Source organism: Haemaphysalis longicornis, unplaced genomic scaffold, assembly GCF_048455015.1.
Source record: "Haemaphysalis longicornis isolate Haplotype H1 unplaced genomic scaffold, Haemaphysalis longicornis Haplotype H1 scaffold_14, whole genome shotgun sequence".
In the NCBI taxonomy this organism is placed as follows: domain Eukaryota; kingdom Metazoa; phylum Arthropoda; class Arachnida; order Ixodida; family Ixodidae; genus Haemaphysalis; species Haemaphysalis longicornis.
This window is the reverse complement of record NW_027526245.1, coordinates 52,508,972-52,523,874: the sequence shown is the minus strand read 5'-3', so window position 1 is coordinate 52,523,874 and position 14,903 is coordinate 52,508,972. Positions and strand designations below refer to the sequence as shown.

The window sequence follows — 14,903 nt, the reverse complement described above, 5'->3', positions numbered from 1 at the left end:
ATTCTATTTCCTGAAAGTATGACCGTTGCCAGTATTTCTCAGGACGATGTTGCTTCTCCATAACTTTGCCCTCTGCATCAGGGCAGTGTGCCTGTGGTCCACAGCTGTCGTCCTCGTGCTTTACTCCTTCCATCAGCACTGGATTCAGCTTGAAAAGAAGTGCTCCTGGCTCTGCTGGAGAAACACAAGGCCTTATTCGGCTGCCATTCTTGCACTCTTGGACGCAGATCACCGGTGACTCATCGCCCAGAAACATATGGTTCGTGTGTAATTCGGCATCGTCCCTACCGGGTTTCGGCCTCCAAACACAAAATTAGCATGAAAATGTTGACGATATGCTTCAGAGGGACATTATTCGCCCTGCCGGAAATTCTGGTCATCACCGGTTGTTTTAGTCCGAAATAAAGACGGCTCCTGGAGCTTTTGAGTGAAATATCGGGCGCGTAACAAAGTAACTAGAAGAAACGTTTATCCCATGCCCAGAATTGGTGACGCTTTCCACACTTTTCAAAGCTCAGAATACTTACGGAGCCTTGATCTTTGATCCGGATATTGGCAAATCTTAATGACTGAATGAGATAATAAACAAGGTTTCGCCACACGCGATTGCCTTTCAAAGTTCACCGGGATGCCATGCGGACTGTACAATGGCGCAGCCAGCTTAGAGCGCATGATTCACGACGTCCTGCGTGGATTGAAATGGAAGATCGGTCTTTGTTACCTTGGCGACATCGTTATCCTCTCGTCCACGTTCGATGAGCACCTTAAGCTTGTTTACGAAGTATTAACCTGCCTTCGCAACGCTGGTCTTCAGCTCCACACCAAAAAGTGTCGATTTGCCAGTAACTAAATATCTTGGGCCACGTTGTAAGCCAGGATGAAATACGCCCGGATCCGGACAAGATCAATGCGGTTCTTAACTTTGCTCGGCCGCTCCGTCCAAAAGAACTTCGTGGTTTTTCTTGGATTGGTATATTATTTCCGTCGCGTCATTCGTAATTTTGAAACAATATCCTCGCCCAAAAACAAACTATTGACATACGGAACAGCATTTCTCCTAACTGAAGTCTACGAAACAGCTTTGAAAACCCTCAAAGAAGCTTTCACATCTGAACCTGTCCTCTGCCAATTCGATGAGTCGGCATCGACAATTCTCCATACTTATGTTAGAGGGCATTGTCGTGGTGCGGTCCACCTACAGCGCAACGATTCGCCTTCAGAACGAGTAGTTGCCTACGCAAGCCGCACTTTGACGCCGCTTAGCAGAACGACACAATAACTGAGAAAGAATGCCTTCTGACTGCCTGGGTCGTGCAAACGTTTATGCCTTTTTGTACAAGCACCATTTATGCGTAGTAACAGACCACCATGCGCTATGTTGGTTATCCTCGCTCAAACACTTAGCGGGACTCCTTGTCGGCTTGGTTGTTCGTTTACAGGAATACGACTTTACCCGTATTTACAACTCGGGCAAAACACAAAATAATGCTGTCGCGCTGTCCCGTTGCCCACGACCGTCCCCCGAGGGTACCGCGTTCTCTGCCATCTCTTCACTAACGCTGCCAAAGGTGCCTCTGCGCACCACAGAATAAGATATTCCAACGAAACCTTGTATCTCTGCAACGAGTCGACTCGTACTGCCGACAGCTCATGGACCAACTCGACGGTTCCGCTTCACCACCTAATGGCTGCTCACGCCGCCAAATATACAGATTTCATTTCCAAAATCGGGGAGCGCTTCAGCTTCAGAATTACCACCCTACTGGCGACAGATGGGTTTCATTCAGCCCTCGCTGCCTACGGAACGAAATCTTGGAAGTTTTCCATGACGACGCTATACCTGGCCATCGTGCTTGCAACAAAACTTACTGCCGCATCAGGAGCCGATTTTTTTGGCGGGGACTTTCACCTGCGCCCCAAAATATGTTGCATCATATCCTGCTTCTCAGCGGCGTAAACGCCCGACCTCACCCCTGCAGGGATCTACAGCATCTGCGTTGCCCTCCCGCTCCATTCGAAGACGTCGGCATCTACCTCTCTGGACCTTTGCTTTCAACTTCGACTGTTCGTCGGTGGATTGGTACTGCTGTAGATAATTGGCCCGATTCGCCGAGACTGCTTCTCGGTGTACCGGCTCCACTTCCGAAGTGGCACAATTTTTCTGCAGGCCATATTTTTACATCACGGAACACCTCGCACTCGTATAAGTGACCGCAGACGCACATTGCACTCAGAAGTCTTTGAGGAAGTTCTCCGGGCTGCCAATAACATCCACAAGACCTCGTCAAGTTATCCTCAGACAAATGGCCTGACAGAACGCTTTCATCGTTCTCTGTCTGATATTATTTCTTTCTATATCAAACCCGACCACACAAACTGGGCCGCTGTTCTTCCTTTTGTAATATACGCCTACAAGAACGCTGCTAATAGTACCACTGGATTTTCATCGTTTTTCATCGTGTATGCCCGGCGTCCACTATCCGTTATGGACGCATGTTTCTGTTTCTGCCCTCTTTCTCGAACAGTATATATGAGAGATCAAAATGTTTCTCGTACCACGAAATGCCAGAACCTCGCCCGATTCAACACCGAGTCCTGGCCGAACGACCGGAAGTCTTGCTACTACAGATTGGCCGGACGTGACATTTGAACTAGGAGAAGAAGTGTTGCTTTCGACACTTCTGCGGGCTCCAGGACTGTGTCAAACGTTTATGCCACGCTTTATTGGTCCGTACACAGTTCTTAAGCATAACTCCATCCCAGTGACTTGCGGCCACGTTGGCCGCTCCGACCGCCGGTGAAGTTACTGTGAGCGACGTTGCATATCGATCGCCACATTGGTGATTCTCCCCATTCATAGCATCAAGAAACACTGGCGACATGAGCGTCATCCTTTCAGCGCATCACTTTTCCTTGCGGGATCACCATGCGCGGAAGGTGTTTCCAATTTCTGCCCGTACAGAAAAATTCAAAGCATATCCCTTGTATTGTCAATGAATGATTGGAACCAGTTGCCAGGCAGTGCAGTATATGTAAGGAATCCATCTTTATTTGAGGCCTCTACACTCAGATATCTGGCCGCGGGAAGTGTTGCATAATTTCTTCCCTTTCAGATAGTTCTTTCTGACAATTTGGTCGTACTGTTGTTTCCACCTTGTTCACTGATTTTGTACTCTGATTACACATATTTATATGTACAAAGTGGTATGTACACTTTCATTCCTTTTTTACACCTTGCCATTCAGTTGCATAGCCAGATCCCACCCCTGGGTAATGCCCTGATGGGCTTAAAGGGTACTGAAATAAATAAATAAATAAATAAAAATACATAAATCTTTATTCACGCGCGAACGGCTGTCGCCCTAACATCCCGTGCATCGCGCGACCGTCATGTCCGTTGAAGGCTCTGCTGCTTGCTCCTTTCGCAAAGCCGAATTAAGCGGCCCGTTCTTTTGCATGCACAGGCTGCGCATCCCCTTTGCCTTTCAATTATAGAATAGAGAAACTGAAGAACTATTTTTCTTGTGGTTTCCTTCTGTTTTACGGGGATGCATTCGTTTCGGTGTTAACTCAGCGAAAAAGAGAGAGAGAGATTTTATTGACAGGTGAAAAGTCAGGAGGAGTTTTAGGGAGGATTGCGATATTCAGAGGCCTCTGTCCAGGTTTCTGCTGAAGGCCTCGCGGTTGAAGTCAGTCAGACCGCCTTCTTCCTCTTATGTTCTAGGTGCGGTCAGCCACTCCCTTGTGTATTGCTTTGTAGTTTGGAGGTATTGGGGGCACTTCGAAGGGGTGTGGTCTTGGTTATTGGTAGTTTGAGGGTGTTGTTTTGCCATATGTGATGAGATACAGCCTCGCAGGTGTGTCGAGTGTTCCAGCTTGTGCCGGTCGGAATAAGGCTTGCTGCGGCCTTGTGAGTTTAGGGTGGGGTGCTGGGGATATACGTTTCGCTTTTTTGTATTCTTTGGGGTTTATTCTTTAAGCCCCATTATTGAATGACAAAAATAGAGGCTTTTCGCTAGTGAAGGGGGCAGTAGCGGCGCGCACGTTTTCAACCGCTTCATCTCTCTCAAGACTGGAAGCAAGGCAGCAGTACATACTTCCAGTTCTCTTGCAAGCAAAAAAAATGCAGTTATGTACGACAGCCCACCGTTAGGTCTGTGGTGGGAACCACAACTATGTTTGTGATGTATTTATCAGCTGTGTAACGCACAACAAAGTGACGGGTAGTCTGTGATACTCTGTTGTGCGGCTGCTGGCCTTCCATAGCTGGAGGCAACTATGACTGAACCATTGGATAGGTTGTTTTGCACTCCGAAAGTAGGATATAAAAATTTGTCTAAGATCCCAGTACAGCCAACAGCAACGTGTCCTCTCCTCGTAGGCAAATGGGCAAAACCTAAGCCTACGTATAAAGAAAAATATTGAATTACAATTAATGGCAAACCGACAAAAGGCACATATACCCTATTAATTTTGGATGACAAATGACTGTCGATGTGCAAGTGAGTATCGAATGATAGCAAAAGATAGCAGTTTCGTCGAAAAGAGCTAAGAAAGACAAACAAGCAACGAGAAAGTGTGAATCCGTATGGCGGAGGACCGGCTTGTCGTAATGTAATAAGCATGTCGTAACGAAAACGAACCGAGAGAAGGAAATACAAGTATCCACTTAAATGCGGATGATGGCCCCTGAGAACTTGGGGTTTACCACAAAGATGCCTTTGTTTGACAAATAGCGGCGTGCAGATGGTCAGCGGAAAAATTGGCCGTGTATCTGGTCCTTTGTTGCAAATGTCGTCAAAAGACGATAGTCTTTGAAGACATTTCCCAAGGAAATGCACCCCTTTGCTTTCCCGCTCACCTATCATGCTGTTCCTGTTTCATCGCGCTGATCCCAAGGTAAGCACACTAAAGTTTTGCGGAAGGCGATTTGAATTTACTGCGTTCCACTGCTACAGGCCGGGTTCCCCGATGCCAGCGCTGCAGTACGGCGAAGACGCGCGTGAATGGAGGCGGCCGACTAGAAGGTTTATAGAACCGCGTGGCCGTGCACCACGTGCGTTCCACGCAGAACGTGGAATCTAGATAGTGGAACCTTTCGTTACTGCTGCCGCGTGATTTTTCATATTCCGCCAGGAGGCGGCCGTTTTCTGCAGTAGATGTAGAATATCATTTGCTATCGAAAAACCAAGCTTCCATGAATTTTTTAATAAAGGAACACTGTAAATATCCCTTTTGTACTAATTTCCTGTTTTATATTTGCGTAATGTCTTGTCCTTGTTCAACAAAGTTGACAAGTATGAACATGTAAACTGGGCTTAGACGTTTACCTTTGTCTGTGAGTATATAAGACTATTGCGCAGCATCATTGTTACTTTGGCCGGGTGGCTGAATCGAGTCACAGACAGACAGACGGACGGACAGACAGACAGACAGACAGACAGACCAAAATTTCTGGGTTTAAGTAGCCCAAGAAAGACTATCGTCTTGAAAAGAGCTTACTACAGATTAAAGCAACGTGCTTCCTGCAATCGTTCCACTCGTGTCAGCACAGCTGGCGGTTGCTTCGCAAGCCACTCTGAAGCACGCACACAAAACGCATTCACTGAGTTCCACCATTTGCGGAGACTAACGCCGTAGTGAGAGTCCGGCGCATTTATGCCGTTTCCAGAAATTTTGAAACCACTTCGGCACGTGAATGGGAAATCATTATTGTCCGACTGCCGAGCGGGTGTGCCAGTATTGTGAATGGCGCCATAGCGCCATTGATCTATAATGGCTTTCGCGCTTCGGGTTGATTCAGTGGCCTGAAGGCAAAAGTCCACTTGTTCTGCCCTAAACATGGTTACCCTTTTACCTTTGTGTCGTTCTGCATTGCCGTGTTACTATATAGTTAGTAAGCCTGAGAACCTTAGGCGATCATTGTTGTAAAGCATATATGCGGGCTCAACGTTAGTGTGGCGCAACGTTCAGCTAGAATCACGACGTACCAAGAAACCTGAAACGCGTTGAGCGGGAAGCTAAGTATCGGTTGACGGCTTTAGATCCGAAAGCAAGTTGAGATGCAGGTTATTAGTTAATGAGGAGGATAAGGCCGAGCAGGCAAAGAAGGACGATCGAAACGGATTGACTACGGACAAAGGCAAATATATTTACTGGACAATAAGGTAACAAAATACACACATTAAAAGCAGCAAACCTAACAAGTACACTTTCTTAATTATGGCCTTTGCCCAAAAGTCGGGGCTGACGCGCGGGGTGTCGAAATCGCAGGTGACCCGGTGTGGTACGCTGGCGCAGTGCCCGGGCCGATGACGACGTCGTGGCGAGAGATAACGCGGCGCTGTTGCGCGGGCGCCACTGTTTTAAGAAGACGACTAACTTTCTGACGTTGCGTTGGCTTACCAGAATTGAAGCTTTTGAGAAAGATGTGGTTTAGTGTTGAGTCCCTTGGGCATTCCCTTCCAGCAGAGAACACTGTAGACCGACCACCTCCTGCCTCCGTCTTGTAACCTCTGTTCGTCTTCCTCTCCTCTTCTTTTGTTTTTCTCGCCGCGTTCTCTCGGCCTACAACGGCACGCAAACGTTGTCCTCTTCAGTTCTTCGAGCCCCTCACAGAAGGTATTAGGTGAGGCGGGAACGTAACCAAGTTCGCATAGCCAAGGAAGAAGACCGTTTGAGTAATATTACACGGCTGTGCTTCAAAGTTCCTCTTGACGTCAAGGATATGAGTGAAGACCGTAGTGTTAGTATACATTATCAAGAATGAAAGGCAAAGACGCCGGCCATAAAGTCAATGAGCAAAAATCTTAATTTTGCGGTTCCCTCACTGTAGAACTAGAGCAGGCATTAGATGAAAAGCTAATAATCGCTAAGCTGCTAACAACTTTGCTGCAGGTCTCATGCTTATGAAATCAAAGATGTTAACGATCACATTCCTTGAAAATCTTTGCGCCGTGCTGGTGCAGAACGAACTTTGAAGGGAGCCAATACGCAAAAATCAAGAAGAGAAATAGCCAGGAGAAAGCAGGTGACAAAGTAGCGCACGAGGTGCTAGAGGACGAGAAAAAAATTCGATTGTTTTGGTTCCTCACGACAGCCTAAAATGTTGTTTTATTGTGAAGCCAGTTAGCTGTTTGTAAATAGTAACTAAATAGGGGAGACTTGGAACAAATTGCAAATGTGAGCTCGAAAGCCAAGTTGGACGTTCTGTTGATCTGCTGTGGAAAGTTGTGTTGAAAATCGCGGCCACGCAGCCTTCCGGACAGCCTTCCGGACAGCAGCCTTTGAGCAGCCTTCCGGACAGCAGCCTCTGAACCTCGTTAACCCCCCTCGCCATTGCCCCAGTCGCTACCTTCATCTTCCAAGACGGTTAGTGTAGCGCAAATGGTTGCGTCCTTTATTTCTCCTGGCCTGCTGTTTCCCTTTAGTTGCCTGATAAGATTTTAAAGACGATAGTCTTTCTTAGGCTACAGATATCTGGAAATTTCTCTATATGTCTGTCCGTCCAGCCGTCCATCCGTCCGTCCGTCTGTCTGTCTGTCTGTCAGTATGTATGTATGTATGTATGTATGTATGTATGTATGCATGTATGTATGCATGTATGTATGTATGTTTGTATGTATGTATGTATGTATGTATGTATGTATGTATGTATGTATGTATGTATGTATGTATGTATGTATGTATGTATGTCTATCGCCGTCCGTCCGTCCGTCCATCTGTCTGTCCGTCTGTCCGCCCACCCGCTCGTCCGTCCGCCCGTCCGCCCATCAATCCGTCCATCTGTCTGTCTGTCTGTCTGTCTGTCTGTCTGTCTGTCTGTCTGTCTGCCTGCCTGTCTGTCTGTCTGTCTGTCTGTCGGTCCTTCGATCCAGCCACCCGGCCAAAACGTAAATAAATCTGAAACGCAAAAACAGAAAAATAGCTCGCAGCGGAGCCCAGACCTCCAACGGATTTATAGTGGGGTGAGTGAGACTAAGTAGGGGGAAGGCGATAGGTGGCTGAGGAGGGAGAGAGGCATTTATTTAGCACGGCCAGCAGAAGACGATCGTCCATCTTTGAATACATTTGCTGCTAGGCGAGCAGCACGACACCGGTTGCAGATTCTAGGTGGACGGTTGGGGGGGGGGGGGGGGGGGGGTGCGGAGGGAGGCGTGCTTGCCGGCTTCCTGCGCTCAACGATGATATGCCCGGTGTGCTGAGTGGATATTTCCACGTGGACGTCTCACGACCGATGCCACGTGACTGCGGCCCTGCGCAGTGGACCGGTTTTAGCTGGTGCGTTCCACAAACAGTAAGATGCCTAGCGCAGGGCAAGAAAGCGTGCAGACCCATGTTTTCCCGTAGAATAAAACTGTAGTACCACCAAGTTTTATCCAGCTAAGACGCCAGGAAGTGTGCTGAATAGTAAATTACCAGCGACCGTGTTTTGTTTTCTGGGCTCTGAATGGGCTCAACTTCGCTGTTCATCATTCTTCACAGTGCAAGAGCGTTGAATACTACTACTGAAATGTGATGGAATACTGAGTCCGAATTTTCAGTGCAGTGAAAATTCATAGAGGCTTCATTGCGAGGGGGAACCGCGCAGATTTTTTCAGACGGACCAGTAATCATGAATGTTGAAGTAACTCACTGCAGGTACCATTAGCTTTACTCACACCATAAAAAGAGCCTCATTTGGTTCACAGGCCTTGCTTTTTGTTGCGCAGGGTAGCACCAAAGAAGGAGCCAAGAACAAGTCCACCGGTCTACCAAAAAAGCCTGCCACCGACCGCAGATCCAGCAGCGCCACCAGCAATCGCAGCAGCCAGAGACCACGTAGCCAGCGAAGCGGACAAGGCAACAGCAGCAAACAGAATCCTCCCGATGGAGGAAAAAACGGAAAGGGTGCCGGAACAGAAGCTGACGTAAACTCAACCACGTGCAAAACTTTAGTCGATTGGTGCAAGAATAAACTGCCCTTTTGAATATGCCGCAAGCCCCCGTGCCGCTTAAAGAAAGTGTCTACCGTACCCCTTCGTGTGCAACACAGCATTAACAAAAACATTTCCCTTGCTAAGGTGTAAAGGCATTTTTGCAAAATTTTTTATCGCGCCACCAGGAGGCTAAAGTTGCCTTGTTGTGTTTCATTGGTTCTAGGCCCGAACAGCAGACCACGGGTAATATACAGAGTTTTATATTATAGGCAACATCTTTTATAGTAAATGCCAGGAGGAGCAGATAGGCTTATTTTAAGGGTGGTTGCCTATAATGCGTCATATTGTTAACGGGGGAGTAAATTCTCTATATCGTCGCAATAGCCTCTGCTACAGATCGGCGCCACGAAGACGACGACGAAGAAAGGCACTTGAGAGTGGCGCGTGAAGAAGACCCAGTGAACGGCACCAGCTCCAGAGTCATGACTCGGCTCAGCGGCGCTTAGCATCAGGGCACGTGTTTGGTTTCTCCCTTCCCTTAGTAGTAGGCAGACGTTCGCCTTAATATACTACTCCCTTCGCTTTTGCCATCACCTTCGGTTCTTCAGTTGTTGCCACGCAACAATATTGCCGCGAACCAGTTACGTTTGCGTACAACACGGCTATCCAGGAGACGACGCAGCTGACGCCGTTCGAGCTTGTCTACGGTAGAAAGCCGACTACGATGCTCGACGCCATGCTTCCGCACGTAGAAGACGACGATCTCAACGCCGACGTCCACGAATATCTTCAACGTGCGGAGGAGGCCCGCCAGCTCGCTCGAGTTCGTATAACGGACCAGCAGCTGGTGGATGCGGGCCGCTACAACCTCCGACGCCGAGACGCCGAGTACCAACCAGGGGATCGTGTGTGGGTTTGGACTCCCATCCGACGACGCGGACTCAGTGAGAAGCTCCTGCGACGCTATTTCGGACCCTACCAGATTCTACGACGTGTTGGCCAACTTACCTACGAAGTGATCCCTGATGGTGACTCCGGCACATCACGACAACGCAGGCGGCCTGAAGTCGTCCACGTGGTTCGCCTAAAACCTTTCTACGGACGATGACAAACTTTTATTTTCATTGGTTCGGACTGTCGCTTATGTTAGCATCGGGTCGATGCACTCTTAGAGGGGGGGTAATGCCGCGAACCATACATTGGGTTTGTTTATTTGTGTTTTGCTTTTACCGCCCGGCTGCGCCGGTCTGCGTTATCTCTGCGCCAAGGGAAGCGCGTGTTCCATTCTTTCTTTCTGTGCCGCATGTGTTATCTGTTGTGATAGGGAGAGCATTCCGACCTTACGTGAACAGCCCAGAATAATCTTCTTGGATCTACTATGTTCTCGATGCGAATCGACGTTTCGAGAACCATGCGCGCCGAAAGATAAAAAGCCTGCAGTGTGGACGCCGGGGCATTCGATTCTGCGACGCTCGCCGACGCACGTACGTCACTTTGTTGACCACTGCTTCGCCGCCTCTGTATTCTTTTCAGTTGTTAGGGGAGCACAAGTTCGCTCCAATAAACTTGTTTCTTTTCCAAACAACTGCTTCGTCCTTGGCTACGTGACAATATTCACCGCGGTGTCGGGTTTGGGTTGATGTGTTAGCTCAAAGACGAATGCGGGTATATTTCAATAGTTTGTAGTCTTTAGGTTAGTATTTTATAAATATTGTCGGTAGTTTTTTTTTAATAATGATATTTTATAAATAATTTGCCAGACAATTTTGTGTCTACGCGAATTACGTCCAACCAAAAACGCCTTTCTGCGCCCTCTGCGTTTCATTCCATTCGCCGCCGACGCCATACGCCTAACTGTGCGGGTAAGTGTTCGTGTGATTGTTATGTATTACGATTGCGCTGATCGTATCGCTTGGCAAACAAAAACGCCACAAAGAGGGAACGTTAAGTCCGTTTACACAAGTGCCGTGCAAGCTCCGAAGGAGGCTTATGCGAGTGTACAGGTTTCGAAAACTGCCACCCGTGCTTTGGGAGGTGGGTTCAAATTGAATGGAAATAAAACAACAATAAAATGGCTCATAGCGAAAATACATAACGCGAATGGGTCATCTTCTCGAAAGACGAGGGGTTGTTTGGCTGAGTTGAAATTATTCAACTATTTGCTCAAAACTCATAACAGGGCAGCCATCATTTTCATTAAATCTATCACGTATTTCTAACTTGGCGATGCATCGACGCTGAGGTCAGGGTGTAAGCTGTTTCTCATCTTGTAGTCCGGGCCATGCAAGCTTCGGGCGTTCATTTTATTGCTCAAGCAATAAATATGGCAAGCGACGAAAACAGGTAGCATTTGCGTTTCTGCTGGTATCGGAAGTGGAAAACGGCTCCTGTGCCGCGCGTCTTTTAGGCGCTCCATAGCGGGAGAATTAACTGGGAAGGAGTGAATCGAGCAGGACTAAAACTCGCTAGGACACGGATCAAGGCCTTTCGAAAGCCTAAGGCGAAAGCTGGTCGTGAAAGAGCGTCCCAAGCAGCAAAAGGGAAATGCCTACCGACAATGGAGGACCAAGCAAAGCATCGGAGGCGTTGAATTTGGTACGAATGCGCTCCCATTCACACACCATTAGTTCTCAGGGACCCATCCGTTCTTACGTGTCCCTACTACCTTGTTGAGATTAGTTCCGGGAGACGGCACCAAACAGTCATACTAAATCATGAAAGGCAGGCCATCGCACTACCTTTTTCTGTCGCATGGGTGCGCTATTACGATCTCGTGTCCAGATAATTACGTTTCTCATCAATCTGGGTATCACTTCTGAAGAAGTTGAAAACTGGTGCGTGAGAATATCTCATTGGTGCAGCTGGCGCGTTTACCAATCTAAAGTCGTCGGTTTGACTCGAATATCATACCTTCGTGCACGCGTCCAGTTCGGGTTGCGCTGCGTCGTCGTTTGCTAGGAAAAAGAACGCTGAAGTCTATGTTATGTTGGTAGCGCACTACTTTCTGCATTTTAAAGGGAGTCGTCGTTTGGGTTTGGGCTAGTGAGAATGGTAGTTTCAGAAACATTTTCGTATCCTTGCACAAAACACCTTCACTACTATTCTTCCTAATTGGAACATTGCATTTGAAAGAGCCCACAATACTTCGTCACGAAAGGGGCCATTTTAATTTTCTCGTTTAGCCTTTTCTCACATAATATTAAGGGCAGCCCTTTATGTTTCGCATAAGCGCCACGGAGTTCAGTTTCTTTATTGCGCGCAAAGGAAAGGTAGAACAACATGCAGGGGACATTCTTTTTCTGGTCACCACACGTTAGAGGCAATAGCGTCGTTTCGGCGTCCAGGGAGCATTTTGAATCAAAGCTGCGACGTTCACCATCAATGCTCTCGAATTACTGGTTGTCACCAGACAAAGCGACACTAACAGCAAAGGTTTAAAGACAACCTTCTCTGTACACAGGCCACCGAGAGGGCGCCACTTTCCGCAGTACACTTTCGAAGTTAGCCTGGGATCGCTGGAGGGCAGGGTAGCTTCTACAAGTATAAAAATTGCAGCCTGAGCAAATGCAGGGATAATAAACTCAACCACGAGGCAAACAAATGTGAGATCTTTAACGCATTTGATTCTACTGTTGAACGGGCGGCTACTTTATTGACGTTCAGTTACGCAAGTGTTAACCACGCGCTCACAGATACGAGAGCACGTCACGCAAGGGACTTAGAATCAGAGTTCTTTAAAATCACCAGTTGAGAAATACCGCTTCAGGATCCGGGTGGCGCCAGGCCCTTTGGTCTGCGGAAGCTTAGGGTCAAGTGTACGGACGCTACACCTGGGGTACAAAAATTGTACTTTGCATAACAGCTAGCTACTAATAAACAATAAAAGAAAGCTTGCATTTTTTAAATTAGAAAGCTAAGCTTAGGTAATATCTATTGATGTTCCGCCGGTTTTTCTTTATACGACTTATCGTAGCGGCCGCAAACACTTGCGGACTGCTTGAACTTCCCGGCGATGAACGACAAGCTCGTCAACTTTGCCCGTGCTTGCCCCTGTTTACCCAAGCGCAGGGGGGCCATCCATAGACCCGTTTCTTATACTTGGGGACTGTTGAGAGTTGCGGAACTGATATATATATATATATAAAAATATGCTTCCAAGGCCACGCATGATATTGTGATGACGTCACATTCCCTACGGAAAATTAAAATACAATGATAAACACCTTGCGCCAGGATCGCCAGTTTTTGTTGTGCAGGTGGAGCGATTGCTGACACCACTTGCAAGGTTATCTCCGCCTATCTATTAAAAGCAGTGGCGCCAGCACCACCCCCAGCCCAACAACCACCACTACCAACAATGACACTGCCTACATTATGGGCAGCGTTGCGCCGCGCTGTCGAGGCTCCATAATTTTACATAAGCAATAGTCTGAGCACCCGAGAAAAATTTTTCAGTCGCTCCGTCGACAGAGCCGCTTCAGTGTCATCAGAGAGCGCGCGCCGCTGTGGCCACGGCCGGTCTGAATGCGAGTCCAGACCGGTCGTGGGGCGAAGCCGCGAATAAAATGCGACTTCTGTTGCTGTTTGTGCCCTTCCTCTTCCTAGTCCTCATGCTTTGTTTTATTCAGCCATTTTGCCAGAGGGCAAAAGCAACAAGCAAACAATGAACAATACAGGACAGAGGTACGACAAAGAAAGAATTAAAATTGGCTCCAATCCACGCTGTGAAGGTGGTTGGGAAGCAAAGCTGTGAACGACTCCCACGACAATTCCACATGCGACTTCGCTTGAATTCCCACACGCGGCTCTAGGAAGAGGGAAACTAGTACCCAGCGCCCTCACTGCTGACACCGTTGTCCCGGCCCATTCCCGAGCTCGCTGTGAGAATTTTAAATTCGCCGCTGTAGTGAACGACGCTGAACTTCACAACAGATGTCGCGTACGCCGTAAAACACTACACGCGTCGACAAAAAGGTTGCCTTTAATTGGACAGATAATCGATTTTTGTCAAGTATATTTTCGATATTTCAAGTAAAAGGGCATCGCTAAAAACTCTTCAAAGAGACCCTGCAACGACTCGCCGTGGTGGCTCAGTGGCTAAGGCTTTGCGCTACTGAGCACGAGATCGCGGGTTCGAATCCCGGCCGCGGCGGCCGCTTTTCTGATGAAGGCGAATAGCAAAAACGCCGGAGTGGCCGAGATTTCGGCGCACGGTAAAGATTCCCAGGTGGTCAACATTAATCCCGAGCCCTCCACTACGGCGTGCCTCATCGCCTGCGTTGCGTCGGCGCGTTAAATCCCACAATCAATCAAGACCCTCCAACACTTTTGATAAACGCTTTCACTTTTTCCTTCGCGTCTGGCAGCACAGCGAAAGCTACGGTTATCGCCGGCATGGATCGGCACTGCGTGATTTGCTCATCGCACCAGTCCGTTGCTGCTTTGTTCTTGTGGCTTTATTTCTGAAGTTTTTATAGAAACACGTTCATTGCTGCAACTGAAGGAAAACCGGCAAACAACCGGTACACGGCCTCAGTGACGTAATTCGGGCAGTCCAAGAGCATCAAGACCAGGAAAGAGAGAAAAATCTTCAGAACGAGTTTCCAAGTTATCTGATAGGCATAAAGCTGTAACAAAACTTGTTGAGGCAGTTGGTTCATGCTTATTTGCGCCTGTATGTGGTGTGTGTTTCTACTTTTTCTTCGTCTGCCTAGCGCCCCGGTTTTTCTTTCCAACAGAGCTGTAATTTTTGGCTGAGGTATTTTTCGACCCCGCCTCCCTGTTTTAATTTCCGGTATGTTGGGGTAATACGAGCTGCAAGCATTTAAAATTTCAAAAACGTTGAAAAAAGTGTTGCAGGGTCCCTTTAACCCGAAAAAGTTTTGCTGACAGCGGCCTAGAACTTTCCGAATCTGAACGTTTAGATTCGGAGCACATCAGCGGCGCTTGGTGTAGAAGGCACGCATGACCAGCACGGTGCACGAG

General features: G+C 47.9%; 1 protein-coding gene across 1 annotated transcript in view; it reads left to right on the top strand.

Moving 5' to 3' along the window:
• The window catches only part of LOC144164901 (testis-specific serine/threonine-protein kinase 6-like), a 62,707-nt gene extending 53,283 nt beyond the window's left edge, over window positions 1–9,424 (top strand). The window contains exons 7-8 of the mRNA XM_077695139.1: window positions 8,712–8,820; window positions 9,315–9,424. Of these exons, the coding sequence (XP_077551265.1) occupies window positions 8,712–8,820; window positions 9,315–9,424 (219 nt within the window). The remainder of the gene's footprint in view (window positions 1–8,711; window positions 8,821–9,314) is intronic.
• The last annotated feature ends 5,479 nt before the right edge of the window (window positions 9,425–14,903 follow it).